Below are 27954 nucleotides of genomic sequence, written 5' to 3'. Positions count from 1 at the left end.
TGCATAACGTACGTATGAATTTGTACAAACATACATAACGATAACTGTTTACGATAAACGTTCGACAGTTGCAGACGTTTGTAAATGGGAAAACTGGCACGCATTTTCCTTTAACGTGGAACCACCCTGACGGAGCGGAGTCGCGGGGGCCGGGGCTGCGTACGTCGGCCGGGGGCGAGGGGGCGCGAGGGAGGGCCCGGCGGGTGGCGCGCGCTGGCCCCAGTGCCCCCCGGACGCAGCGGCGGCGCGACGCCTCCCCGACGCCTGCACCCGCGACATGCGGCGTTGACCCTGTCTCCCGCCACCCGACAACCACCGCCGTATACATGGACAACTCTTGCCTCCTTGACCTCCTCATCAGGTGCTTCGCTATGACCGAGCCCGAGGACCTCAACTTCACAGCGTTCACGGACCTGTGTCGGTTGTGCTCCTTGAAGAGCGGCCCCCGGCTGCATATCTTCGACAAGGAGTCCGAGCAGCGTCAGATCCTGTTCAAGCTCAGGACCTGCTTACCAACTATGGTGAGTCACACGCTTTTTATTACCTCTCGCCTCGCACTAGTCTTGCTTCAGTGTCTCAAGTTGTATCGTGAGATCAAATGTGCTTTGTGAACAAAAAAAAATCAATATTTTATGAAAATAAATAAATCGTAAACACAAGATATTTTGTAGCGGAAAGGTAACTGAATTAATGTAGCTTTCGTAGACGCCTGCGCGCTACGCACTGCTACGGGCTAAAGCGACCTAGGAAATTATGATGTCTCACGATACCTGTTGAGACTTTAAACGTATCTTTTTTCTTTTATTCCTTTTTTATCTGAGTGAACACTTTTCATTCTTTATATTTATGTTGTCCATTTAAATAAACAGGGTCTTACCCATATTAAATTCTGTTTAAAGCAATAAAAACCAAGTGCGTGAAAAAAAAATAAAAATAGTGTTAATGATGCATTAAAATATACGCAAAAAGAAATTATCAAGTGCCTGCGGTTATAACATTACAATAAACACTAAAGATATCGATTTTAGATAACGTCGCTTTCTTATATATATTTTAAAGTGTTCAAGTATTGTTTGTGAATAATCCTCTCAGGAATAAAGAATACCTTTACTACTTAAATTATTTTGTTCGTGTATGGAATGTTTGTAAGGTGCATAACATGCGTAGTACATTGACCCCTTGTACCGCCGACGCAAAATTTCATCTGGGTCAACGTAATAGTATCGGGATTACATGAAATCCCTTCGTATTGGGGTTCTGTTCAAAGGGATGATAGTCGGCACGTGACGTGGCTTAATCTACGTGTACAACCACTTCAACACATCCACAGCTTATAATTCGATATGGATAGAGTCCAGAATCGCTCAGCAACATTCGTATTGATAGGTACTGAATGTTTATGTGTTCAATTGCTGGAACAAATTTATTAGGCTCCGGTTTCATGTATTGACATTGTAATTGAATCATGTGCAAACTCAACGTAATTATTTGTGGTTACGATACAATACTCTTACACTTAATTGATAAATAAATCAAGTGATCGGAATCCTGAAAACTGTAATCTGTTTTGAACTTACTACATAGCTTAAATTTGTTCCGACAACACGAAATACTAGAATTGTTAAAATTAAATGATATTTTTAAAACATGTATCTGAACTATGAGATGACTAATGTGCTTGTTCGATGGTAAAGCGCTACGACAGCCCATCAAGGATAATAACACCGCCCACTTTACATTACAAAAGACCTTCTAAGTGGTGAAGCTATGTTGTTCAACTGTTACTTTCGAGTTTATATCTCAATAAATCTTTAGAGATTATAAACCAATATACAATATATCTCAGACGTTTAATAGATGTCGAGAGCCTCTCGCCATTTGATACCGATATGCCCACACATTTTCGTAACGTAATTTTATACACAAAATGTCAATTATTATCCTAACAATATCCCGATATCAATCTGTCCCACTGATAGTCCTCTCGTTTATGAAGGGTAAAGTTTTCATCAACCACTTTGGAATGACATACGTATCTTCCAGTGGCGCAAGGTAACAGTTTCCGAAAGGAAATCCGTCACAACATATACTTATATTTATGCATAAGTGCGGTCTACAAAACGTTCTAATCATAATTACATTCTACATAAAGAGAAGTCAGAAGGAATTGAGTTATATAGACCCTTCGCAACCGGTATCTGCAACGATTTATATAGTCTATTCTTATGAATATTTTAGACGTTGTTTTCCTTCACAACTACATGATTTCGTTTACATTGTTCCTAAGCGGCGTTATGAAAATAAACCACGCCTCAACGCCTTGTTTAATGGCGCAGTCCTTCAAACCCTTCCTTGACGTTGGAATAAATTATACTATCGGCATTTCTTACGTTTCGCCGCTCGTCCTTATTCGCCCTTGACATATAAAGCTTAAGGCCCGGTTAGAAACGATTTGTAAATGTTAGTGGTCGTAAGAAGCAATCGTTTATCTACTAAATCTTAGATTTTTCTATTAGAATTAGATACAGGAGATTTTATCAGTATCTTTACTGGTTTCTTTATTTTGATGTTTTACATATGTATTTATTAAAGACGTGGTAATCTGTCTGCTGTATTAGACTACCAGTTTGATCGCAATCAATATGCATTAAAACTGTGCAAGGACGCTTGCTATTTCATGTTTCATGAAATTATGATAGGTCCACAATCAAAATCTTCATTCTTTAAATGTGGGAAATTAAACGAAGACTTCTGAAAAGTTTCTGACGCCCAAGTTTAGTTATAAATCTTTTAGTCATTTGTGACTTTGCTTTAAAATCTCTCTAACGTGTCATCTTTCGGCGATACCCAGCAGATATCGAAGGACGACTTCCTGCCGAAAAAAATCTGCGAGCGATGCGTGACGCGGCTGGAGCAGCTGTACGAGTGGCGTCAGAGCTGCCTCAGCACCGACTCCGTGCTCCGGAACTATGCGGAGTCCATGCGGATCGTCACTTCTACTATCAACTTCCAAGTTAGTAAACGATAACCATTCTTTTGTAGGTACAGCCACGGCAAAGTGACGTCACTACATGTGATGGTAGTCGGAATGGAGTCTAATGAGATAAGGATTATCCCTCGATAGTCGATATATTATGTCAGCCTGTTAGAACAACTACTTCGGTAGGATTTATATCTGATGAAAATAAGGCTACAAATTAACAAACTATTATACAATTTATTGTAAATAAAATAATACAGTCAGTGAAGATGGGCTAGTAAAACAACGGTACGATATTGAAGTGACAGGATATAAAATAAATATTTAAAAATGCCAGCACATACTTCCAAGTAGGCGCTTAATTATTTGCGTAGTTATTTCTAACAATGTCTAGCAGCTTACTAAACGCCGTCCATAAGGTACAACACCACAAAAGCCCACGTAAGTGTGCCACGGACCACGAATACCCTCTATATTCGGTTTAAAACGACTCAGCATAATTTTGTCAACTGACGAGGATAGTCATCTCGTCAATCGATATCCAATTTTGACGCCACTCCAAACACCATCAGGAGTAGTTGAGTCACTACGTCTGTTTACATATTGTGTGTGACCTGTATTTTTTAGTATGACCTTAGGGCTTTACTAATTATAATTTAATAAATCTCATACATCTTTAGAGTTAACATTTTTGTCTCGATTCTTCTGACAATAAGGGTCACTCAACAAAGTAAGACAAAATACTGCACACTTTAGTGCATAACTATGTATACAACGTTTAATAGTAAATCAGTAAAGTTGAAGTATGTGCAGTGAGATTTAATTTAAAATATCTGTATAGGTAGGAGATGATCTATTTTCTAGAGTTCCGTACCTCAAAAGGGAAAAAGGAACCCTTATAGGATTACTTTGTTGTCCGTCCGTATGTCCGTCCGTCCATGTATGTAGATACAGTTGCACGTAGAGAACGGAGATGCATGCCCAGTCAAGTTAACTGCTTGACAAACCTGTAACTCGTAAATAATATACCGTCATGCCGCTTCTTAATCACGCTTCTATCCCATAGACAGCAGACAGGCGTTCAACAACTGAGAGTGCTTGCTCGTGACAATTGACATAGGTCGAGGTGACATATCACCGTATTTGGTCACGTGACCAATGCCAGGCAGCGTGTTATTCGAACCAAAAACTGTTTTATTTTACTGCATGAATAAAGAGATTGAACTTGGGACATCGGGAGACTTCGTTACTTTCATATCCGAACAGCCACTAGGGCAGCAAAAAGTCTCATCATATAGAATTTAGGTGAACTATTGATTCTATATTTTTTTTAATAAACTCGAACAAAAATTCTTACGCCATACTAATTAACTTTAAAGTAGATTTTACTACTCTAACAAGAAGTCGAAAATTTTATCACCAAGCCAATATTTCGTTAAAATCATGATGTGTGCCCTGTTTACTGGTATTACGTCAAGTTACGACACGAGTGTTGTAAGCGAAATGGATTTCGTGACGCGGTTTCAAACGCTTTTAAGATAACTCTATTATCCTGTTCGCGAATTTGAATTGCGTCGACAGATTTATTAGAGGCAATGTTTCTATATGAAGTAACGTTGTGTACATCTTTTTACACGACTCCGTAAAATAAATTATATTTTCGAGTTTATTTTTGTACAGTCAGTCACATAAGTAGCTTAACAAATTCAAAACTTATTACATTCATTTAGATTCCGTCAAAACTATACCATCAGTTCGACAAGTAGTTCTCACCAGAGAAGAGCAGACAAGAAACTCTGGTGTAGCTCTTATCAAAATCAGTTTATGGTATAAACTAAAAACTAAAACAATATATACCATTAGTTTTTTAATTATTATTTAGAGCAGCTCACTCATTCATTCACATTATACACAAACTGATCCCGGAACGCGATATACTTCCTTGGGCCACCATTACGGTACTATTATACACCTGGTGTACGGTGGTCGCTAACCCAGGGAATACAAGTGACCACCAGAAAATATAATCAGGTTTCATTTAGTGAAGTGGTGGAAGGTGAATTAGTTGTCCCACTGCCTACCCCTTTGGGGTTAAATAGTGTTAGTGTACCTATTTTTTTTCATTCTAAAGATTTCAAAAAAGGTTTTATTTTCACCTCATTATAACGTAAGTTTTACTTTAGTTATATTTTTCTCTGACGGCAAAGGAGGGGGCGAGGTTCCGTTTGGTTCTATTTGATACGTAATTCTTCCCTTCCCCTGGAATAGGGTTAGTATAGGTAAAAATTGTCTACCCAATTTACTATAATTGATAATAAAATAATTCCCCTGAAAATATCTCGAATGCAAGCCGCGGAGAGATTAGAGAACAGACAGTTATAAATTAGAATGATGGTCTCATTACGGCTATCAATCGAACTATCTGGTTTTGTGAAACATACATCCATGTTCACCAACTAAACTGTTTCTAGGCTAATTACCACACTCAATCAGAGAATATCCTCAATAAAAGGAACCAATTTCAAATTTAGATTACCCAAATCAAAATATGTTAAGTTCAATCATTTATTATCTGATTATAGACATTAAAGTGACTTCAAACTACCTATACACGTATAAATATTACGATAACCCCGCGTAACAGATAAAAACAATCGATTCTCGGTAAGATTAGATAAAATGTATCGAAATCCGAATTGGCAGATTCTAGAATAATGAACGTAGAAGAATATAAAATGACGTTAAAAACAACGACCTTCTACAGATATCGGGCTTTTATCATTACAATTGTTAATTAATAATATTCTTAATTATATTAATAAGAGATCGTTTATCAGTCATCGATCATACACGCAATAAAATGCTCAATAATGATTGTCTTTTTAAAGAATCAAAAATAATAAAATAAGATTTATTGTGTACTTAGTTAACGAATCAATCTATTTAGATATAAACAACTAATATAATTAAAATCAGGTTGGAAGTACCAATATTATAAAAGGAGAGGCTTTCGTTTTACGTGTCTAAAAAATAAATAACGATAATGCTTTGTGTTCGAGTAAATCTAAATCTGAGAGTCATGTAGCGCCCCCTGTTATCTGCGAACAGACAAACGGAGCCACTATTGTACGAAAATGTATTGTTGTCGCGAGTTGCGAGTGTGTAGGCACGCGGCGCGGCGCGGCGACGACGATGCACGGGCGCACGGCTCGCCCGACCGGGTAGCGCCCCTCCTCTATCGATCGGCGCGCGCCCGGGACATATCGACCCACTGCCACCCACCACCCAACGACATCTTACACAAAACAGAACCTTATCCTTACGCATTAAGCTTCAAAATTATCTATCAGCCAGCAGAACAAGAATTGTGCTGAACATACGATTCCCAACTTAAGAAAAACGTAACACGAGTCACTGTCGAATGCCTTCGTTCCGTCTTCGAATAGACTGTTGGGTTAATGAATTATAGGCTTTAATACGATAGTTATAAGGCCGCGCCGTTTGTTTGATGCGCAATACAACCGTCGTCAGCTTAGATATTAGCTACGCATGTCCGTAGACCCGTTTTTATGTTCACTGTACGAGAAAATTTTGTGATGGATAGGCAGATTAAGTCTCTTTCATTTATGTCATATTCGCCTCTTTCATGTATTTACCATGAACGGCTATGTATGGTAAACTTCAAGTAGACATTTAATGCAGTAGTGCAGAGTTTGCAGTATTGATTATTCTAAAATAAAGCGTAGAGCTCGAGAAGTCAAGGCAACATGGGGTAGAGCTGTGGGGAGTGCATTACCGCACGCATCCCATCCAAGGTCGAAGGTGGCTCACCGTCACCGAAGCTCGGGGGTACAGTTAACCCTGACCTAGCGCGGGAGGTGAAGGATATTCCTACTACGGCCTCCCTCCGCCCCCCGCACGGGGGTCGGCCCCGCTGCCTGAACACCACTTGCACTGAAAACGCTTCAAGCCTTCCCTACTCGTCACATTACGTGATGGGGGTCATGTAACATAGGAAGGCACAAAATGAGTTGTACACATGCCTGTTCATCGTTCTTTGCCAAACAAGGATAGAAATAACACAAATTGCGTATACAAATGTAACATACTGAATAACTTTTCTTATCTTCTCACGAAGTAAAGGGTTTATCATATCAAATGGATTAGGGCAATTAAATAAATTTATAAATTGTAATACATTAAAAGTGCCCTAACTCTTTGCTTTCAACAAATGATAATTGCGGCAATGTACAAAAATACTGATTAAGTTAATTACTGATTAAAAATGTTTGCCGGTAAAACCCCAAATTCTAATTCGCGATAATGTGCGTCGTTTTCGGGCTATTAAAGTGGATTAACTTTTACTTATTATTTAGATGGCATTTTGTACTGAATAAATATAGCGTTTCTCGAAACACTAATACATTCCATGAATATGGATGATGAAGATCAGAAGCAAACTTCTACAGAAGCCATGTTGTCATTGGCATCAAACACAAAGATAACTTATTGCTGTAAATTTATCGTCGCTACTCTATTGCTGCAAAATGCAAATCAACATGTTAAACTACTTACAGTAATCTTTAACGTTAACTCTAATCTTTGTTGGAGCACGGTTTTTAAATTACATTTTATGTAGGTATACCTAGTTAATACGTTTATTATCTATCCAAAAGTAGTATTAAAACGTGTGTTGAAACTTGTATGATACAAGTATTATTAAAATGTTATATTTTGTTTACATTTACAGTGTAGCAAACTGGTAACATTTTGGAACAAATTGATTTGGCAAATGTCAACCGCGCTTCCCAAAATCTTTAGATCCGTGGATTTACATGGATTTATGTTTGATCTTCTACGCTCCCCTTCAATGATTATAATATTAAACACCGCGCAGTCGCTGTCAAATTATTAAGAATAAACATTCCATTGGCGATGCGTCCATACAACCCGATTTCTCCCGGTTTCCCCTTTACGTTTATTTATGTTTGTCTTAGTTTTTATTTCCTATTAAACTAGCCGCGATAATATGTTAGGTACGACGATTTTATTTTTCGGATTACTTTTTAAATAATTTCACCCTTCACCACTGCTACACTACTAAGAAACTGAAACTTGCTAAGGTTTCCAAAAAAAAACACTAGTTTCAAAGTAAAAATAAATGTAACATAAAAAACAAAATGCGAACTATTTTTCCTGAGCCACGTGCTTTTTACGAATAAAGTAAATCAAATACAGTAATGCTTTTTCTTTCCTAACGGATCATTAGACGAGTTAAGTCGGCGGTTTCAATTAAGCTTCTTGTATGTTTTGCTTCGTTATTGATTTCTGTCTACCGTCTAGAATAGTACTTAGTTTCGTAATAATCTTTGTTAAGTGCGAGTTTCATTAATCCATTTATAATATTTTATCTATTTTTGATACTTGATGGTAAGTGGAGTGGGATCCAAAATAATGTTGACTCACGAGAGATGATCACCCCTCGGCAGTCGACACAATTATGCTGGCCTGATGGAACCGGATATACACAAGCTGTTCCTGGAAAGCTACACATTTATGTGAGCCACTATGGCGGGTTTTAACACGTTGCATACGGTGGTCACTATCCGAGCCGATATAAAATGTATCCTACCACCAACAAAGTATATACCAATGTAAAGTAATCATATACAGAAAGAATGTTTTTCAGATTGATTCAAACGTTCTTTATTAGTGTTCTAAATATAAAATGGAGTTTACATTAAGCGCAGCTACATTTGCGCAAAGTATCATAAGCGGATTTTTATATAACTATAACGAAACGATCGCAGTGCTCGCTTATCGATAAGCTTCTCGACTGCCCCGTAATAACACTACGTAAAACCTTGAAATGTGAAGCTTTGTATAGCACTGAACTGCATTTGTTATTCTAGAACGTTAGATATTAACTCTCATAATGCCGTGAGGAAGTGACCAAGATGCCTTTGTTCAATCGTTATTGCTAACAGATATCGATAAGTCAATCGTTAAGATGTATCACTCATACATGATATTAGCATTGACGATTGTAGAAAGGGATCTTGGCTGTGATCTCTGTGATTCTAGTCTTAACTGAAACACAACAGTGCTTCCATAGTTATCTGACGGCAGATAAAGACAATGCGGTTACAGCCCAGACAGGCTTTTGTATACGACAAAGCGAGGCTACATGGCTCCTACAATTACGTAGAAATTCATGAACATTCATAAAAGAAAGGTGCCCCTGCCCTGCGTCTAGAGTTGGGTTTGTTTTGTTCACTTTCACTTTAATACAGTGACTTGCAAAAGTGTTCACGTCGTAGATCGATATTAAGGAAACTTGCTCGTTCCATACCAAAGTTGATTTTAAAAAGAAGGTTATAAACATATTATATGGGTATTGTCTATGAAACTTCAATTAATATGTCTCGTTAATAAAATTTAAATAGTAATCGTAAGCCAATTGGAGTTTTTAATCGTCTTAAACCAACTAATACTAAAATAATGATGTACTTATTTTTATAATTATTTGGTTGCAATGTTTCCATAAAGACGATGCTCCGGTTGTTTCCAAATATCGTGAAATGTACTTAATGTTTTTAAAATAAATCATAATTTTTTGGCAGTCAACGCGAACATACGACTTATGTGATTCTTAATGTTAAAGCTACTAAAAAATTGTAACGTTAAAATATTTTGGTAATTCTTAATTAATTTTCATAATGAAAATAACATATAATTTTCATTTTAAATATCATAAATTCTTACAAATATTAAATATTATATACGTAAATGGTTTGAAGAACTTATTCAATGCATTATTAAAGAAAAAAGAAAATGTAGAGTCTATTAGAGTTCGACTATTTTAGAGTTACTTATGCATTGATAGCTTCGTATCGAAAAGGTCGATACATAATAATTGGAAAATACGAACATTACCGCTACAACAAGTCGCGTAGTGTTTTATTGAAAAATTATAAAAATATAGAGTCGAGTTTTGTCGTTTGAAACACAAAGTTATGTTATATTTGGCCAGCTTCAATGGGTATGATGGTTTATCGTATCATGTAGATAACCGTTTTAAAATATAATATACATACTTGACGGCAATGTAAATAAGCTTTTGCTAAAAAATTATACTGTATTCTATCTGCATGAATCTAATGTAAGTATTTAATAAATATCAAACAAAATTAAAATATATTAACTTAATGACACCTTAAACATTATACATCAAATTTCCTCCTTAACAGACAGAAAAAACCTCAATGTTAAAGTCAGGTGCGTCGCGCGTAATCGATCGATCTAAGAGAGGTGCAAGTTCTTGCATTAGTTTTTAGCACTCGGTGCATAGGGTCCGCGGAGGGCGCCCGCCTCGCCGCCCAATACAGCCGCCCTTCGCGGTGACTCGCGCTCCAAATCAAATTGTATTCGGTAGTGTTTGGATCATGCAAGATGTGGAGTGATAGAGTAAGTACTTCCTATTACAGTTGTGTGTGTTTTAATGTGTTGATTATATTTAATTTGTTTTGCGTTTTTATATGATAGATAACCAAGAAGTGAAAAAACTTAAGAAAATGACTTATGTGTTATTAATTACGTTTTCTTAAAATTTGTAAGATTCATTACATTTCTTAAAAAAATATTAGATTACCAGGAAAACATTTTTTCTATTCCGTAATCCATCTAAGATCGTACAACAACCCTGATTTAAAAATGCTAACGACGAATAGGTATAAATTTTATAAGTTCAGTTTGAATTTTTACCCCATTTTATTTGAACCCCAACTCATATCCCTAGTTAACGTTTGTTTTTAATCTGTGCATTCGTGATAAGGCCCCCCGAGGTTTTCCCCGCTCGCGCCGCTTCCTCCCTTATCTTTGAGGGGTCCTAGCTACGCAAACACAACTATGCTATTATAGTTTGTATATGCAAAGTGTAAAGATGATTCATAATTGCACCAGAATTTATAATTAATAAAAGAAATATTTATCATAGATATTTAATTGTAAGTGACAATTAAGTTGAAGTCTGTCGTATCTATAGAATGAATTTCCGACTACGAGTGGGTACTCCATCTACCCAGGTATTACAGTCTGAGAAAACCGACGTGCAATAGCATTATATGCTTTCTCCTTGAAAAACTGTGGTGATCAGTGATCACTGACAATCAGATGACCTTTCTGTTTGTTTAATTTTCGAAATAAAATCTTTACGCCGTTTTTACTAGCGACGGTCTATACCATCTTAACATTTAACCCTCGACCTTTCTTCAAAATATAAAACTTGATTAGCTGTATGTTTAATTCAGTTTGTAAGTAATGAGACAAGAAGGCGCTTGTCTGTAAATACTCGCCTATGTAAAAAAAAACAATAGCAACACAAACTAATGCATGAATCATAAAATACTATATGATATTACTTCGCGATCGTTGCTGCATTATAAATGGGCTGTTATAGTTACCACGTATGCTTGTAAATTATTATGCACAATTGCGATCACGTGAGAATAATAAAGATAAAATGAGATCATAAAGATTAATGTTTAGTAGACGACGTAGGTTTTAAAAATATTAAGATAATTTATTCAGATGTGAAGCTACTTCACTCCTTAGCTTCGTCAATCGTTGTTCGGCTTTCTTTATAACAGTCATTCAAACATAGGTAATATTTAATAGTAATTTTTAAATTTTAACCTATGGCCGTTCTGTCTCGTTGACTCAGAAATTATTTAATATTAGAAAGTAAGTCACAAAATAGTTACTAATCAAAACACTGATTAAATAACGTACATATTTATTCACCAGATTAATCCTTTTTCTCTGACTCTACTATTTTAGATATCTAAAAGTCTTCTTTTAACATAGTACACTTGGTGAATAACAAGACGGAGGTCAAACAGTGAAACTGATCTCTACCAAATGGTAGAGAAATTCTTAACATTAGTTAATGTACATCTTAAAATCCTTCCTAATTATTGATACCAAAACTTTACAGTAACAAAAGGTGAAATCGTATTTATATGTGAAACTGTACTTTAATATAGCAATAAAAATATCTCAAGGTATCTTTTATTTACTATTCCTTTGAATAAAATCATATGATGCCGAATTAAATCGACAAAAAAAATATTTAAGTATTATACAAAATGTGACAAAAAGAAGTCTCGTAGAGTCCCGAATTAAAAAATATATAATTCAAGGATGAAAATTATAAAGTATTAAGTTACATTTTAAGTTGAACATATTGTAAAGTATTTGCAGGTTCTTATTAATGTAGTACATACATTTTTTGTTCCAATTCATGTTCTATTCGTACATTAATTTGAAAGTTTGTGATGTTTGTTCAAGTAAACACAAACAATTGAAATGATTTAAATGAACTTGTACACACAAGTAGGCTAAACCCTGTTCTAATATATGTTACCTTTAGTATGAAAATGTGTGAAACTGGACTTTTATTTCGGGAAAGATTATCACACAGGTGGAGCCGCGAGCAATATGCAGTGACGTATACAAAAATCTAGCGACCGGCATAATGATCTACCCAAATGTTCACTCTTATCTGTTACAATATCTCATTATATTGTTAAGCGCAATAATGTTTAGTAACAAGATAATTTTTTTTCCTGAGAGATTATAAACGTGTTTGCAACTAATCTATAATGTTACTCGCCTCCGTCTTATACGCGATAATTGGTTTATTTTAATTGCATGTTTATACAACTCTGTTATGAGTGTAATGTCAATAAGATTACTTGATTGTTACATCTAGGAAATCAACATACATCTTAATCGGAATTTCCGAACGAAATGTACATTATGATACGTTGTGGAAAATTTAATGGTATCAGTAATTTGTGTTTTAATCAATCAAAAAGTAATGTGCACATCTTTACAAACGCCTTGGCACAAACTAAAAATAATCATCAAACTCTGAACATTGTATTTAGTTCTTCGGTGTTTTTATTTCGGTAAATTAGCTGTCAAAGTTAAATGAAAATCATGTTTTTTTTTCTTAATTGGTAATAAACAGTAACGAGGTATTTAATAACAATTACCAAATTACAGTACATAAACTTCAAACAATGAAATATCGAAGTTAGGTATTTATCTAAACTAACCACTCATAATTGCAAAACACTCGCCCTCATTACAATCTTTCCTTTACAAAGATGTCAACGACCTCTTACCCACAATAATCTAAGGAAGTGAGATTCGCCCACGTCCGTTTTCCCTACGATTGGACAAGTTCGTTGAACCCACCACGAGTTTTGGCAATTAAGCATAGGGTGTTGGTGGCTACGTGTTACGGAATGAAACTCGTCTGGGCGCGGGGGTCGGTCTCACTTTCCGCGGGGTGAATGCACTGGCGGGGGCGGCCACCCTAACACGACGCTCCCTCGAGCCCTCCGAACGCATCAAAGACACTCAATGAAGGCACGATGTAATTCCTACCACATTCCAAGGAATATTTTGTTTAAGCTGTGTAATATTTGCGAATTTAAAGAGTCTCATCTTAAATTTTAGTAGTAAGTTTAAAGGTCCATTTTAAAGTTTCCGTATGTTTTGTAACAATCTTATTGACATATACATAAAAATTAGTCTTGGGAAATAAATTACATATCTATAAAATATTTCGCGATTACAAGTTAGCTACGAGCCATGTTATAAATAGATTTCTACCTTTCATTGTTAATGTTAAAGGTATTCAGGGGTTACATTTTATGGCTTCGAATATCAGAATGAATAAAAACGTTCTTATATGTAAAAAAAAAAAAACAGTATTATAGAGTCTAGGGTTTTTTTATCAATAAACATTTTATCAGCTATAAATTTATTAGAATCTCGATTTTATTTCCAAGTTATGAAATATAAGGCAGAAAATTACAGAAAAATTATTAGTAAATGCAATCATTAACATAAAATTTATTGGCAAAAGATAAAAATTACACATTCATGAACCATGAAATAAAAATAGCGAAGAAGACCTCTGAAGACGTGAATGATTGGTTAGAATGATATTATCAGATTCGACTATGAGTTAATAACCTCTTCTTACAAAAACAGGCTACATTCATATGCTTATTACAATAAATTACCTTAATAATAATCATATAATTTTCAGCAACGCTACATTTAGAAGAAAGTGACGAATGCAATGAAAAAAAAGGAAAAAGCAATTTTTATTATATTCGTAGTTTAGCATCTCATAAATGACAGTCCCCAACGGGACTAAATCACATAACAATAAGTAGTATCAATAACATACTTTCTTTTTTTGACAAGGACGGCACGGTGAACATGGACAAAATGACAGAAGCTCAAAAAACAGCATACCTTGAGGCTCACGTAGCTGTACAACAGCACATGGCGCAAGCCGCGGCAGCTGCTCGCCGCGAACAACAACAGCAGCAGCAACAACAACAACAACAGCAGCAGCAGCAGCAGCAACAGCAACAGCAGCAGCAACAACAACAACAGCAGCAGCAGCAGCAACAGCAGCAACAACAGCAGCAACAACAGCAGCAACAACAACAGCAACAACAACAGCAGCAACAGCAGCAACAACAACATCAGCAACAACAGAATAATAACAACAACAATCAGTCAAGACATCATCAAGAAATGCAAGTAAGTTATAATGGTACTAAATTTAAAATCAGGTGTAAATTATAATTGTGATTAAAAGGAATGAAACATAAAATGATACAAATTCGGGTGTTGGTGAAGTGATTAGCTTTAAGGCGTAAAGAACACTTCTAAAACATACAAATATCCAGCAGGCACAGAACAATAACGCCCATCCGGGCCATCCGTCTCCACCGACCGTGAGCTCCACGCAGCATCACTACGCGAATATCAACTCGCCAATCAAGGTGCCGCAAGTCAGTTCCAGCACTGGCGGGCCTGACAGCACTTTCACGGTGCCCGATGACGTCGGCATGGGCTTTGAAGGAGGCGTGAGAGTCCTGCAGAGTCTCGGCAATTGGTGAGTGTATTTAAGAAGGCAAATGAGTGTTACTGATCTTTGTTGTAAATGAACCTATACAACCTATTGGATTGTAGTATCAATTTCTAACACTGTTGTTAAGGATGAGGAAAGGGTTGGTCTTTAATCGAGTTTCCTTCAATTCCAAAGACCATAAGCAGCATATCAGAAGCTGCAGTTCACTTTTCCGTAGTAGACTACGGTAACAACACGTTCTAATTGGACCCAATACATACAAAGTAAAGCCCCCAAGCCCATCATGGGACTAAATACGTACAGCGGAAAGTGAGTGAGTGAGTGAGTGCACCACTTGCGTTTATGCCTAATGGCCTCTCACTGCCTTCAGGAATAAACGGAGAACATAGATTTATGATACTTTATGACACTATATATTGTGATTATCTTATAAACAAAATATATCATGACATTAATATGTAATGAAGATTAAAATGTTGTCACTATTTTTTATCTGGCACGTAAATAAAATATTATAGAGTGCTATTTGATCTTAATTTATTTTTTTTTCTATATTCGTCTTAAACTAATTTCCAAATAATTTTAAATTTCTTTCTACCAGGTCACCAGAAGTAACAAACAACATACCAAGACCAAATCTGATACCGTTCACGGAACCGTACGCGGAAGGTGGATCTATGCACCCGGGGACTAGATTAAAAGCGTTACAAGGTACACCAGTTAGGAAACACCCGGCTATTAAACCTACCAGCTCTACAAACGAAGGTAACTGAGGCTGTCTATAGAGAGATTAATTTGTCGAGTACAATCGGTTTTAGGCCACAGTTATTGAACCATACAGCCCTCTGTTCGCTGAGATTCCATGTCTGCTGGTTTTAATTGTGAATTTATACGTTTAAGCTGGATTAATAGCAAATCTGATTTTATATGTTCCAAAAAATCCTAGTAGATATACTTAATCATATTTGTTGTTAGAAATAAGTAGTATTAAGTAATAAGACTATGACTGTTTGGTTTTAGGTAGCAAAGCGTTTGAATGCACTGTCTGCGGGAAAGGTCTTGCTCGTAAAGACAAACTAACGATACACATGAGAATTCACACAGGTAAGTAAAAGTCAAACATTAAGCATTCACTAGAACGTAGAACGTAGGTAAATGTTACAGGATTCTGTTGACGCCAAAATATTTACATCTCGTTATTTCTGGATTACCGAGTAAAAAGTAGTATCTACATGATATATATTTTTATCAAGTCCTTATAAAAGAATGACCCCGTTAATATATATCCGATCGATATTGACAAATCGAACAAAAATGATCTCATGCTCCCCTTTTTGCATACTCTTATCACTATAGATATCCGAAACTATCTAAACAGATAACAATACTTTCGTTTCTAGGCGAGAAACCATACGTTTGTGAAGTGTGCAACAAGGCCTTTGCTCGTCGCGACAAATTGGTGCTCCACATGAACAAGTTGAAACACATAACGCCGTCAAACATAGCACCGTTGGGCAAACGCCAGATCGCTATACCACGTGAGTACAAAAGTAAACCTTGTATGTTTTTCATCAAAGTGCAATTTTGATTTGGTTTGCTATTTCAGCTTTAAAACTAGATGATGTGAAACCTCAACTGCCAAAACAAGAGGATACGAAGCCGAGTCAAGCGGAGATCGCGGCGGCAGCGGCAGCGCAACAGCAGCAACAGCAACAGCAACAACAGCATTCACACCAGCAGCCAATTCAGGTCTGCCAGGTACCTGGACACAACTTTACGGTAAATCCCTATGAGAATACAACGCATGGTTCGTAGAAACATCATCTTCACGTCTTCTTTCCTCATTTAGCATGTTTCTAATTCATATAGGTACTAACATTTCTATAAAGACAAGAAATGTTTTTAATTATGTACAAATGCGTTGTTGCTTAAATTAAATTATAACGTGATTTATGTTGTGATGTAATCTTATTTTGAAAGCATTAATTAATATTTTTATTAAAGTTTGTAACTTAAATTATAATCTCATAAACCATCCTTTAATTCATCATGTTCTTGATGTGAATTTGCTTCTGATAGAATAACTGTCATTAAAAATAAGTACTGAAATATTACAGAATACGAATCTAGTTCATACAAGTGCAGCAAGCGCGGCGGTGGCAGCAGCGACGGCAGGGATGGTGGTGTCGTGGTCGTGCGAGCTCTGTGGTCGGCTGTTCGCCACGAGGGACGAGTGGAGCGCGCATGCCAAGTCGCACTTACCAGACAACAAGCTGCTGCAGGATAAGATGCAACAAGCCACACAGCACCAAGTGTGTTTACTTCTACTGCACGTAGTCTTAGATGTTAAGGACATAGCATAATATTTATATTTATTGCGATGATGATTTTGCAATTTCTTTGTTATTGTCTTGCAAGCTAATAAAAGTTACTTATCTGGAACGTATTCTATAAAACAATATATTTTATTGCGCTTATTAGGTAATAAACTTAGGTACGTTAAGAACGTTTTATGACGTACGGGTGTGTTGTTCACAGCAGCAAGAAAAGGTCCATTTATCAAACCAGGAGAAACTACAACTTCTGCACCATCACAATCAGAATCAGCAGATACTCAATGGACACAGTATAGCCACTGCATCCGTGTCGACCGCGACGGTCGTGAACGAGAGTGGGGGTGGAGGCGGTGGTGGCGCGTACTTCACCCACGGTCACACACACTACGCCCCGGAGCGGCAGCACACGCATGCGCACCACCTGTGTCTCATGTGTAGACAGGAGTTCGCAGGCAAGGCCGAGTTCATGTTCCATGTGAGAGGGCACTTCGAAGGTAAAGTGAGCGACATCGCGGCCGCCGACGTGCTGGCCAGGTCCTTGGTGGACAACTCGGGCCTGTGCACCTGAGCCACGCCCGCGCCCCTCAGCGCGTTCCCAACAGATGCCTGCGGCAAGGGCGTCTTCCAAGATGATACGATCATGTTGAAGTTCTAAAACTATTCTTATATGTGACATTACAACGAATCACCGATAAATAGTGTTTCTACAATTAAGAGGAATATTTGCTATTAGGATACGTCCGATGAAAAATAGTTTTATGCTCAACATTCAACATTAATAAAGAAAATCCTATTAGAAGTGTTTATAATGTTAAAACAAATTCTAAGAGTAATCGGTATACGGTAATATTATCTAAGGTTGAACTCGGATAGGTAACCGCGCTGGTCGTCGATGTGAATTTGACTATTTCAATACAAAATTTAAACGTGACATCTTGAAATTATGATATTAAAACACATGCTGCAAATAAATTTCAGTCTTACTTAAAAATAATACAATATTTTTGTAAAATATAAATAAGTTATCGGTGATCAAATGTATTAATTAAAAGTCGTTTCGGAATGGAAATTAACAGTAATGCCACATAAACTTCTTGGTTACGCACGATGTCGTCTGACAAAAAGTAGGTACTTTAACATTTTATTTCTGCGTCAAAATTTACACGGAATCATCAAGGATACCTACTGTTAACATTCATTGTATAGAAGTTTTATTTTTATATATTTTCTCTTATTATTTTAGGCTCTACCTACTTATATTTTTTATCAACGCACAACATTTAGGCCATAATTTATTCAGTTTTTCGACTACCCATAATACTTTCGCGGTCGTAAATTGCGCAAGTTCACATAATCTAATTTTTTTAGAGACTCTTTTGGGTGTAACTAAAATACTATGTTAAAATTTGCACGCCCTTTGAACCAGTAGAAAGCATTAAAGATTTCGTTTTCTACTACCGGAAGTTAAACTACGATAGAGGAAACTCCTATTTTTTTATTGAGAAATAACAGTGTCACTTTTCATCTTCCATTATATTATATCTGTTAATAAAAAAAATAGTTATATTTGGGCGTAAGATGATGAACTTCATTTGTATTGCGAAGATACATAATCATAGTGTAGGACGTACACGTAAGTATACGAACCTATAAGCATTAGCTAATGCTTACCTACCCCCAGTGCGGTAAAATAAAATAATTATCTTTTTATTTCCAAGTCGTCATTGGCCGGCAATAAAAAAACAATATTGTTATAAATTCTACTAAAATGCTTTCTTTATCGCACTAGTAAATATTAAGGTCGTGATTTTGATAATAATTACGAGATTCTTTAGTAAGATTGCAATATCGCAATATTGGTTTCTAAGTGGTTTCAGTTTTCAAGAAGCTTCTTAGATCTTCGCAAAAATAAAATTCAAGATCCTACGCCGACCCAATGTTATGATTAATGGGTATTTCCAAATTACAGTAACATTCCACGAAAACAATACGAATATGAAAATGAATACGCTTCTACAAGGGACTTCGTTTTGTATAACATATTACACTCAAAATTAAATAATATATTATAGATAGTGCTTCATTTATTTTTAAGTAGATATGCTAGATAAATATAAAAGTATAAAATCGAGTTCGGTGTATATATAGAAGGAAAAAACGTTTATTAGAATCCAAAGTTGGTCGCTTTATTTCCATTAATATAAGATTATAGCTATAATGAAAAGGGATGAGTGGGTACTAGTCATTTGTATTATATCTAGTCATTAATCTAGTCCGTATCTAGAATTAAAATAATTTATAATAGATCATGTATTTTTATACTTAATTGTAACTGTCCAGTTTATGTAAATTACGATAAGATTCAATGACGTGTTGACTAACATACTGGGACCGTAAATATTTTTATCCACATTGATATTGCGACAGTTTAATTACAATAAACTTAATTTGCAATGATCATCTTACGGGAAATACTAGTCAGAATATTCATTTGCCACATTTATAACTGAACATAAGGTATTACTAAAGAAAAGTATTTTTTTTTTTTTGTAATACCTGAAGCAATTAGTTACAAGGTTTTTAATAATCGTTGCAATTTTCAATAAGAGATAAAATATGTGTAACACTGATAATAACATAATAGATCATAACCTGTAACAGAAATCTGTTACACAACTAAATAGTTCCAATTAAAAAAAAAATTGCTTTTCTACAACAAATATTTTCCTTTCCTTAATATTTTGGTAATTGAGTAGGATCAGTTATACTCAATCTGAGTCACTCAGCTTTTGCAAGTGGATTACCAGACTTAAAAATATTATCTTTACACCCATAGCAACACATCAGTGCAAACTTATTATTGGAGTATTTTGTATAAATATACTTACAGACAGACGGACTAAAATCCTTAAACCTTGTTTTGCCTTCTGTTGCTCTAATAAAAACCCATGTTAGTTTTTCTTTGATAACTTTAATATGTAAAGATTATGTTATTATCAGAGATTATTAATTTAATAACAGATTTGAAGTCAGAAAATCAAATCGATTTTTAAATGCGATAAAATCATGTATCATTTCAAAATCCAATTTGATGTAAAAATATACAAATACTTACCTAATAGCTTAGAATTAATTTTGGATGGATAGATTTGGTAAAGAAATGGAATGTCGGAGTCATAAAATTCTTTCGATGCCACATATATATTATATATTGAGCACTATACTAGTATACATATCTATCTTTTGTAAGATAGTGCAGTCCCTTATTATACAACATAAAGTGTTGTTACAACATTAAGTCTTTAAATTAATAATTTATACGTTTCAAGAGGCTGGCATATTTACTCATTCTTCGTGTATCCAGTATCTAATTTACAGTCAATTAAATCTTATCAATGCCCACATTAAATTATTCATTAGAATTTCTTTAAATAATTGACTGTTGTTACCTTAAAATGTTAATTTCTCAAAATATCATACTTAAAATAAAGTGTTTGTGGATGATGCTAAATGGGTTTTCAAACTGAACTTCATAGCGCATCTGCTGTTCTTACGCCAATATATCAAGATAGACTACCTACATCATAGCAGACATACAAGTAAAGAAAGTAGACAGCAAATATGACTTCATTGGTGTCGCTCGCGGCTTCGCCCGCCTTTCCCGATACAAAACTCCTTACAGCACGACAGCGGTCATTGCGCCATCTGTTTAAAAATCAGATTTAAAAACCAAATATTTTCCATGGGAGCTAATTAACCGGATAAAAGTAGCCTATATTGTGTTAATCCAGTACAAAATGTTCCTGTGTACCAAATTACAAAATCGATCCAAATCCGATCTGCGGTTTCTGAGTTTACTTCTAAAAAACATACAAACATTTATGCTAACATTTTCATTTATAAATTAGTAAGAGATTTAACTCTTTTCAAAATTAGTTCAGCTGCTACTGACTGCCGAATACATTACATTTTATTTAAAGGGATTTTAATAATTGCTCTTCTCTAAATGCCTGATGTCGTACTAACAATCTGAAATTACAATGAATCTTCAAAACTTTAGCTTCAATACTGTGTCATAAAGAACCATGTCGCAGAGCTGAGTTGTCCAAAGATATGAAAATAAACAATTTATAGCAAAGAATTTCATAAAAAATTATGTTGTAGCATCGAAAGAATATTTTGACGTGTAGTTGTAAGGTCTAATGTTTCCTCCATATTCAGTTTCATATACTTTGTATGGAATACATTTGCATGTGTCTATAGTATAAAGTATATTGAACAATATAATGTGTAATAGTTAGTTTTCGACTTTGTCCTCATAACATGGATTTGAGATAGACATTTTTTATTCTGGAAAATTATTTACAAAGAAACCTTATGGCACATATTTTCAGCGAGACAAATAGTTAGGTTTAATTTTTGGTTTAAAGTATACTTCCAATTTTATGTTTTTACAATGCCTGCTCTATTTAAACATTTGCATGTATGCCATTTATAGCGGCGATAGCCTAGTTGGTTGTGGAACGGACTGCCGAGACGAATGTCCGCAGGTTCAAATCCCAAGGGCACACACCTCTGACTTTTCTAAAAAAATCATGTGTGTATTCTTTGTGAATTTATCGTTCGCTTTAACGGTGAATGAAAACATCGTGAGGAAACCTGCACATCTGAGAAGTTCTCTATAGGAATTTCGAAGGTGTGTGAAGTCTACCAATCCGCACTAGACCAGCGTGGTGGACTAAGGCCTAACCCCTCTTAGTAGTATAGGAGGCCCGTGCTCAGCAGTGGGCAAGTATATAATACAGGGCTGATATTATTATTATTATTATGTGTGCCATTTGACTTGATATCGTAGACGATAATAATATAATGTCAGCCCCGTATAATATATTGCCCACTGCTAGGCACGGGCCTCCTCTACTACTGAGAGGGATTAGGCCTTAGTCCACCACGCTGGCCTAGTACGGATTAGAGTTCACACACCTTTAAAATTCCTATTCCTAGAGAATTTCTCTGGTATTTCGGCTTCCTCACGTCGTTTTCCCACACTGTTAAAGCAAGCGATAATTCACAGAGAATACACACATAATTTTTTTGAAAATTCAGAGGTGTGTGCCCTCGAGATTTCAACCAGCTGACATTCGTTTTGGCAGTCCGTTCCATACCCAATTAGACTAACGTCGCTTGTCGTAGACAATATTATTATAATTTGTAAGATCAGAAAACTGTGAGTCACACACTATTTCCTCATTTATAGACACGAAAAAAGTAGTAATTACCTGATAATATTTCAGAGACAACTGAATGTGGAGCAACCATTGAATGTATTTACCCGCACTGGGTAAATCAGAGCACGATGGATGTTACAAATTTGCGTAGGATTAGGTTTTTATAGGTGGGACATTTATGCAATATAAGTAGTTTCGTATTAGTTTAGAGTTGATCAATCAACATGTACTTATGTACAGTATGTATGTTTTCCCGTGTGTTTTTGTATGTATATTGTGTTTGTGTTCTCCTATGTTTCCTCATATTAATAGCGGGTTTACAGTGTAATATAAATAATAGATATGTTTGGATCAGCTTTCGAATTTAAAGTAGGGTCAGGGGCCTATTCCGTCTACGGGGGCATATCCGTCTTTTTTCAATGAAGAGCGTTTTCTTCGGACACTCTAATAGCCTTATAGGTAAATAGGTACTTTTTTGACTTTCTTACCTGGACAGCTATCAAAGCTGTTCTTCGAATAAAACGCCTGTAATTCCAAAACGACGGATTCATCTCTATAGACGGATTAGGGCCCCTGACCTTAATTCGAGGATGCCGTTTCGGGTACAAGTCATTACTTGAACTAACATCAAATTTGGATACAACAATCCTAACTGATTGATGTTCTTAGTCTGCAATCAACATACACAGACTGTACGGTAATTTCGCAACGAGCATCACAAATATATTACAATGGATATTATTTAAAAAATTCCATTCATGCATAAGTTTTTCTCAAATAAGTCTCCATTTTATGTGAAATGTAGTTTTAACCGCTGATCTTGTTTCACTATATTTTTTTAAGTGAAATAGGTACGCTTCTCGTTATAGATATAATAAATAATCTATTGGCTTTCGTAATGATCTCAAAAGATTAGTCATTTATGTAAGATAGATATGTAATAAGTAGATACGCTTATAGATTTAGGTATTATTGTAAGAATTTTTTGTATTCATGTATTAAGGTATACTTAATATAACCCGAATAAAATGAAACATTTTGTGAACTGAGAGTTTTGTCGTGGATTTAAAAATATTTATAAACAGTGATACGAATCAACACTGTTTGCTTCTTAATATATTACCAACTGTTTATAATATTCATGTTTAATTTAATACCTACAAGCCAGTTTCTTTCTTTCTTAAGTAACTAAACAACATCAGAACCAGCTAATTAAATTTATCATATTGTATTCGATCGGTAGAATATACGTTCAATGGTATTCGAAAATTCTTCTGAATTATAATATTTTTACAAATAACTAAGATACGGATGCTTACTTTACAAATTGTATTTCATCGGTTTATTTTCTAATTTAATTTTACTACTACCTACCGACGTATCAGTTATAAGTCTACATTAATAATACGTTTTTGCTTGACGTCGTACCTTTGAGGTCACAAGATACATTTATTACATAAAGTAGACAAGTGTTCCAATATTTATTATATTGTAAATATGAAGATAAGATATAGTATTAGGTACGAATAGTGGAATGGATTTGTCGCCGAAGCAACTGCTTAGAACGATAGTTAGTTTTATATAAAATAATACATTCAGATGCCCACGAATTGATATTTATGTAATTAATTGCAAAAACCCAATGTGTTAATTAGTATAAAATCTAAAATATAATTAACAAACCTGAATGACTTTGTACATGAAAATTCATAATATATGTCTCAGGCCTCTGCAATTTTAATTTTGGTGATAATACTAACAGCCAATATACTTAGTCCAACTAAGAGTGTGCGCAATCATGAGTTCAACATTTTAGCAATTAGAACTTGCTGGTTCCAGCTTCTACCAGTTAAGGCAGAATACATCCAACAAAAAGAGGCTCTAATTGAATTTTTAGAAGCTATCTGTCCGTAATTTATAATACATACAAACACAAAATAATACATCATATTTCTGCAATACGTTTAGTTTGGTTGTTTAATTTTTTTATAATATAGATAAATGGTTTCATTAATTACATAATGAAAATGCTACTACAATTATTGATTCCGTGCCCCTCCTAAAGTGCACATTTTAATTTACAACTAAAACTATTAGATAGGCAATTTAATTAAGAATATTGGTAGTTCAAAATTTTAAATATATTAATTTTATATTAATTTTATTATTCGTTAATCATTGCATATTAATTGCAAAGATTTTCATTGAGTGCTCAAAGCCGTTTGTTCAGAGAAAGGCCTTGACAGATGGTAGTAAAAATTTTACCTCGTTTGCGCAGTCTCTCAGTATCTGTCGTATGAACGCATTACCAAAAGTATATACGAAGTTTATGTGCTAAATGAGGTGGAGACATATTTCAACTAGTGCAATTTATGTTTTTTTGTATAATAATAACAAAACTGTGATCATTATTTCCTGTGCGACCGACAACGGTGTTTTATACAGTTCACATGTTTAGTTTTTGTAATTTTTTTATGTATAGACCATACACGATGCGACAATCGTAGGAACAGTCCTATCGAATTATAACAGAAATTGAAATCGTGTATGAATTACCCCGTACAAACGTTTTACTTTACGAAATTTTAAGATTTTTGCATTATAAACTCGTCAGACGGTCTATGCGAAAGTCGAATAGTGTATGGCCTATCTACAGTTTGCGTCATATAACTTTGCCCCTCGGGAGTTAGTCACAAGCCGTAGTTATTGTTTCCAGAATCTAAACTCTACTAGCTCACTACCCCGTTTCATATTATAACCGTGCTAGGAACGTGTCAGACGCGACTACGCTTTGGTTACTAAAAACGTTATGCACGGGTATGACACGCTGGTGATTCATTCTATCGGGTATATTAGTCCATGTCGTGTCTCTCCGTGCCTGATAAGTTCATAGCACGGTCATAGTATGTTCCGGTTATGTTGGCAGACTCCTTAAGTGGTAATGTGACACGTATAGAGCGTGTGTAACAACTTTCTTTAATATTTAGAGGGTCAGAGATACATCACGCCGTCTGTAAGCTTCGATATGGCAAAGCGATCATACCAGGAATTTAGTCGTAATTTAAGGACTAAAGAGCAATAATAATACTACGTCGCATATCGTTAATTAAACATTGTAAAGATACTGAAAGATAATGTAAATGTTAATTTAAATGTAAATTAAATAGCAAGAGTTTGGAAATAAAAAATATAAAGATCATAAGATATATTATTTTTTTATATTTTTTTATTACCAGTATTATAATATTGTATGATTAATATATTTTTATAGGCTTATAGCTTTTGAATACCATCTTACTTTATGGTAAGTACCGTTGCGGTCGACGATGATCAAACCCCACACTAATTAATAAAGAGATAACATACACACTCATACGCATACTCACCCATGCACACACACACACACATAAGCATTTATTTTAATTCCTGAACCTATTGAATATATTGCAATTTTATGTGAATCGTATATTGTAATTGTATCCTGCTCAGATCTTCATGAATAGTTTATATTGGATTTGGAAGAGTTTTTCTTCTAACACAAGCAGTAGTATACTCAAAAGTAGAAACCAAAACCTGTAAATTTATATTTAAGATTTAGTTGATGCTAATTCATTATCATTTATTTAGAACTAGCTTCCGCCCGCAGCTTCGCCCGCGTGGATTTCGGACTTCAAAAATGGAGGAGGTGGTCAATTTGTCGGGATGTTTTTTTAATGTATCGTGGTATGCAGGTGGTCCGATTGTCCGGTCAGGGTCTGATGATGGGATCTTGGTGAAATCGAAGGAAGCATATTCAGTATTCACGCGTGATGGCTTATTATTAGCGTATTTCATGTATAAATTTGGTGTTTCTATACCGATTTCTATGATTCTTTTTTATGGAATATTTAATAATGTTAACTTTTTTAATTAGGGATGACTGAGAGTGTTATAAACGTAAGAGTAGACAAATGTAATGAGAAAGCTTCGAACTGCTAAGCTATCGGGAGTTACACGTGTTATTGTGAGTCAACCATAAAAGATAGACATATGCTGTCATGGGATATCTTTTTATCATTTTAAGGAGAACATTTCCCTCATACATGATTTCTGTGTAGCTTTAACCATTAAGGCTGCACACGCGACGGAAGCTTAAAAAATGGAGTAACTTCTCTCGTTTTCCCAACATTTCCCTTCACTGCTCTGCTCCTATTAATTGTAGCGTGATGAAAAGTATACTATAACCAGCTCAGGAGTATGAAAAATAATTGTACCAAGTTTCGTTAAAATCCGTCGAGTAGTTTTTGTTTCTATAACGGTTATACAGACAGACAGACAAAAATTTTACTAATTGCATTTTTGGCATCAGTATCGATCCCTAATCACCCGCTGATAGTTATTTTGGAAATATATTTCATGTATAGAATTGACCTCTCTACAGATTTATTATAAGTATAGATATAGATAAAATTTAAAAAAGGAATGCGTGGCCAGAATATAACATCTGATAGAGAACTGTAACTATCCATATATATTATAATTCTCTTTGACTGTAAGGTACAGACAGTCAATTCATTTTAAAAACCTACAAAAATCTATCACAAGGTAACAAAAAGGTCAACAAAAACAAACAGGCGGATATAGTAAGTCATTCCACCAGAGCCTCTTTCATTTACATCTATATAGAGTCTACATAAACATTCGAGGCACTTCGTAGGTACCTGTCGAGTTTCGCATAAACATTTGCAAATCGGGATTAGTTTGATTATTTTATAAATACTCGTACAAGCATGAAGATATAGTAATAAAACTCATTATCTACGCTTGTTTGCTCGTCGGCGTTGCTAGCTCGTTAAATAAACTGTCTCTGGATCAAAGTGATAAACTATCTCAATAAATCATGGCCCTGAATGAGCTCACGGTCGCTTCTTCCTAATTTTCCTTATAAACTTCTTACATAATGTTGAATGTAGATTAATATCCTTGTAATTGATTAAAAGTGAAAGTTGGGCGTATTAATTACGCCTTGCTAAGCCCTTGGGAGTAAAGGCATGAAATTTTTGTGTTCAGGATATTGCCACATGCGGCCTGGGGCTTTTTCTTTCCCAGTCAGTTTATGAATTCATTTTATTTTTCAATAATTAATCTTAAATAGGAATAAATATCTAATTAATATTTTCTAATCTTATAATCTTTTATACCGAGAACAACAACAATATGCCGTAGATATGGAAAGTCAAAACCACCGCAACTTCATGGTTCAGCAAAAAACGAACACCCGTACCTGTTTATATGGGCCGAGATGAGAGAGACTACGAAGCTGTGGTTTCACAAGCCAGCACTTGTGGTTCTGTTAAGAAAGTTGGTCCTCTGTACTGTCTTTAAGCTTTTTACCTGGTGTCCATGGTTCGTGTTAAAACTGAGTTAGCCACCGACTTCGCACCTGGTTTAAACTCTGAACATATT

The 27954-nt window shown here is 35.2% G+C and overlaps 1 protein-coding gene and 1 long non-coding RNA gene across 2 annotated transcripts; both read left to right on the top strand.

The window, feature by feature from the left end:
• Positions 1 to 16: 16 nt before the first annotated feature.
• On the top strand, positions 17 to 20437 carry LOC115440630 (zinc finger and BTB domain-containing protein 24). The gene is made up of 10 exons (XM_037442540.1): positions 17 to 521; positions 2852 to 3013; positions 14267 to 14512; positions 14827 to 14969; positions 15547 to 15710; positions 15966 to 16049; positions 16346 to 16483; positions 16552 to 16724; positions 17063 to 17257; positions 17484 to 20437. The coding sequence occupies exons 1-10, from the start codon at positions 327 to 329 to the stop codon at positions 17847 to 17849; spliced, it is 1866 nt and encodes a 621-aa protein (XP_037298437.1). The 5' UTR covers positions 17 to 326; the 3' UTR covers positions 17850 to 20437.
• Positions 20438 to 22252: 1815 nt separating this feature from the next.
• Positions 22253 to 25715, top strand: LOC115440631. Its single transcript, XR_003938377.2, has 2 exons — positions 22253 to 22508; positions 22576 to 25715. It is a non-coding gene; the product is annotated as an uncharacterized LOC115440631 (long non-coding RNA).
• The last annotated feature ends 2239 nt before the right edge of the window (positions 25716 to 27954 follow it).

Source organism: Manduca sexta, chromosome 24, assembly GCF_014839805.1.
Source record: "Manduca sexta isolate Smith_Timp_Sample1 chromosome 24, JHU_Msex_v1.0, whole genome shotgun sequence".
NCBI classification, from domain to species: Eukaryota; Metazoa; Arthropoda; class Insecta; order Lepidoptera; family Sphingidae; genus Manduca; species Manduca sexta.
This window is presented reverse-complemented; position numbering and strand designations above follow the sequence as displayed.

What these genes read in the sequence shown, in the direction of transcription:
- LOC115440630 (XM_037442540.1), top strand. Translation starts at nt 327, where the DNA reads ATGGACAACTCTTGCCTCCTTGACCTCCTCATCAGGTGCTTCGCTATG. An exon ending in CTTCTACTATCAACTTCCAA is followed by an intron (nt 3,014 to 14,266) that starts GTTAGTAAACGA and finishes TTTTTTGACAAG; the next exon opens with GACGGCACGGTGAACATGGA. An exon ending in AGCAACAACAGCAGCAACAA is followed by an intron (nt 14,513 to 14,826) that starts CAACAGCAACAA and finishes TCCACGCAGCAT; the next exon opens with CACTACGCGAATATCAACTC.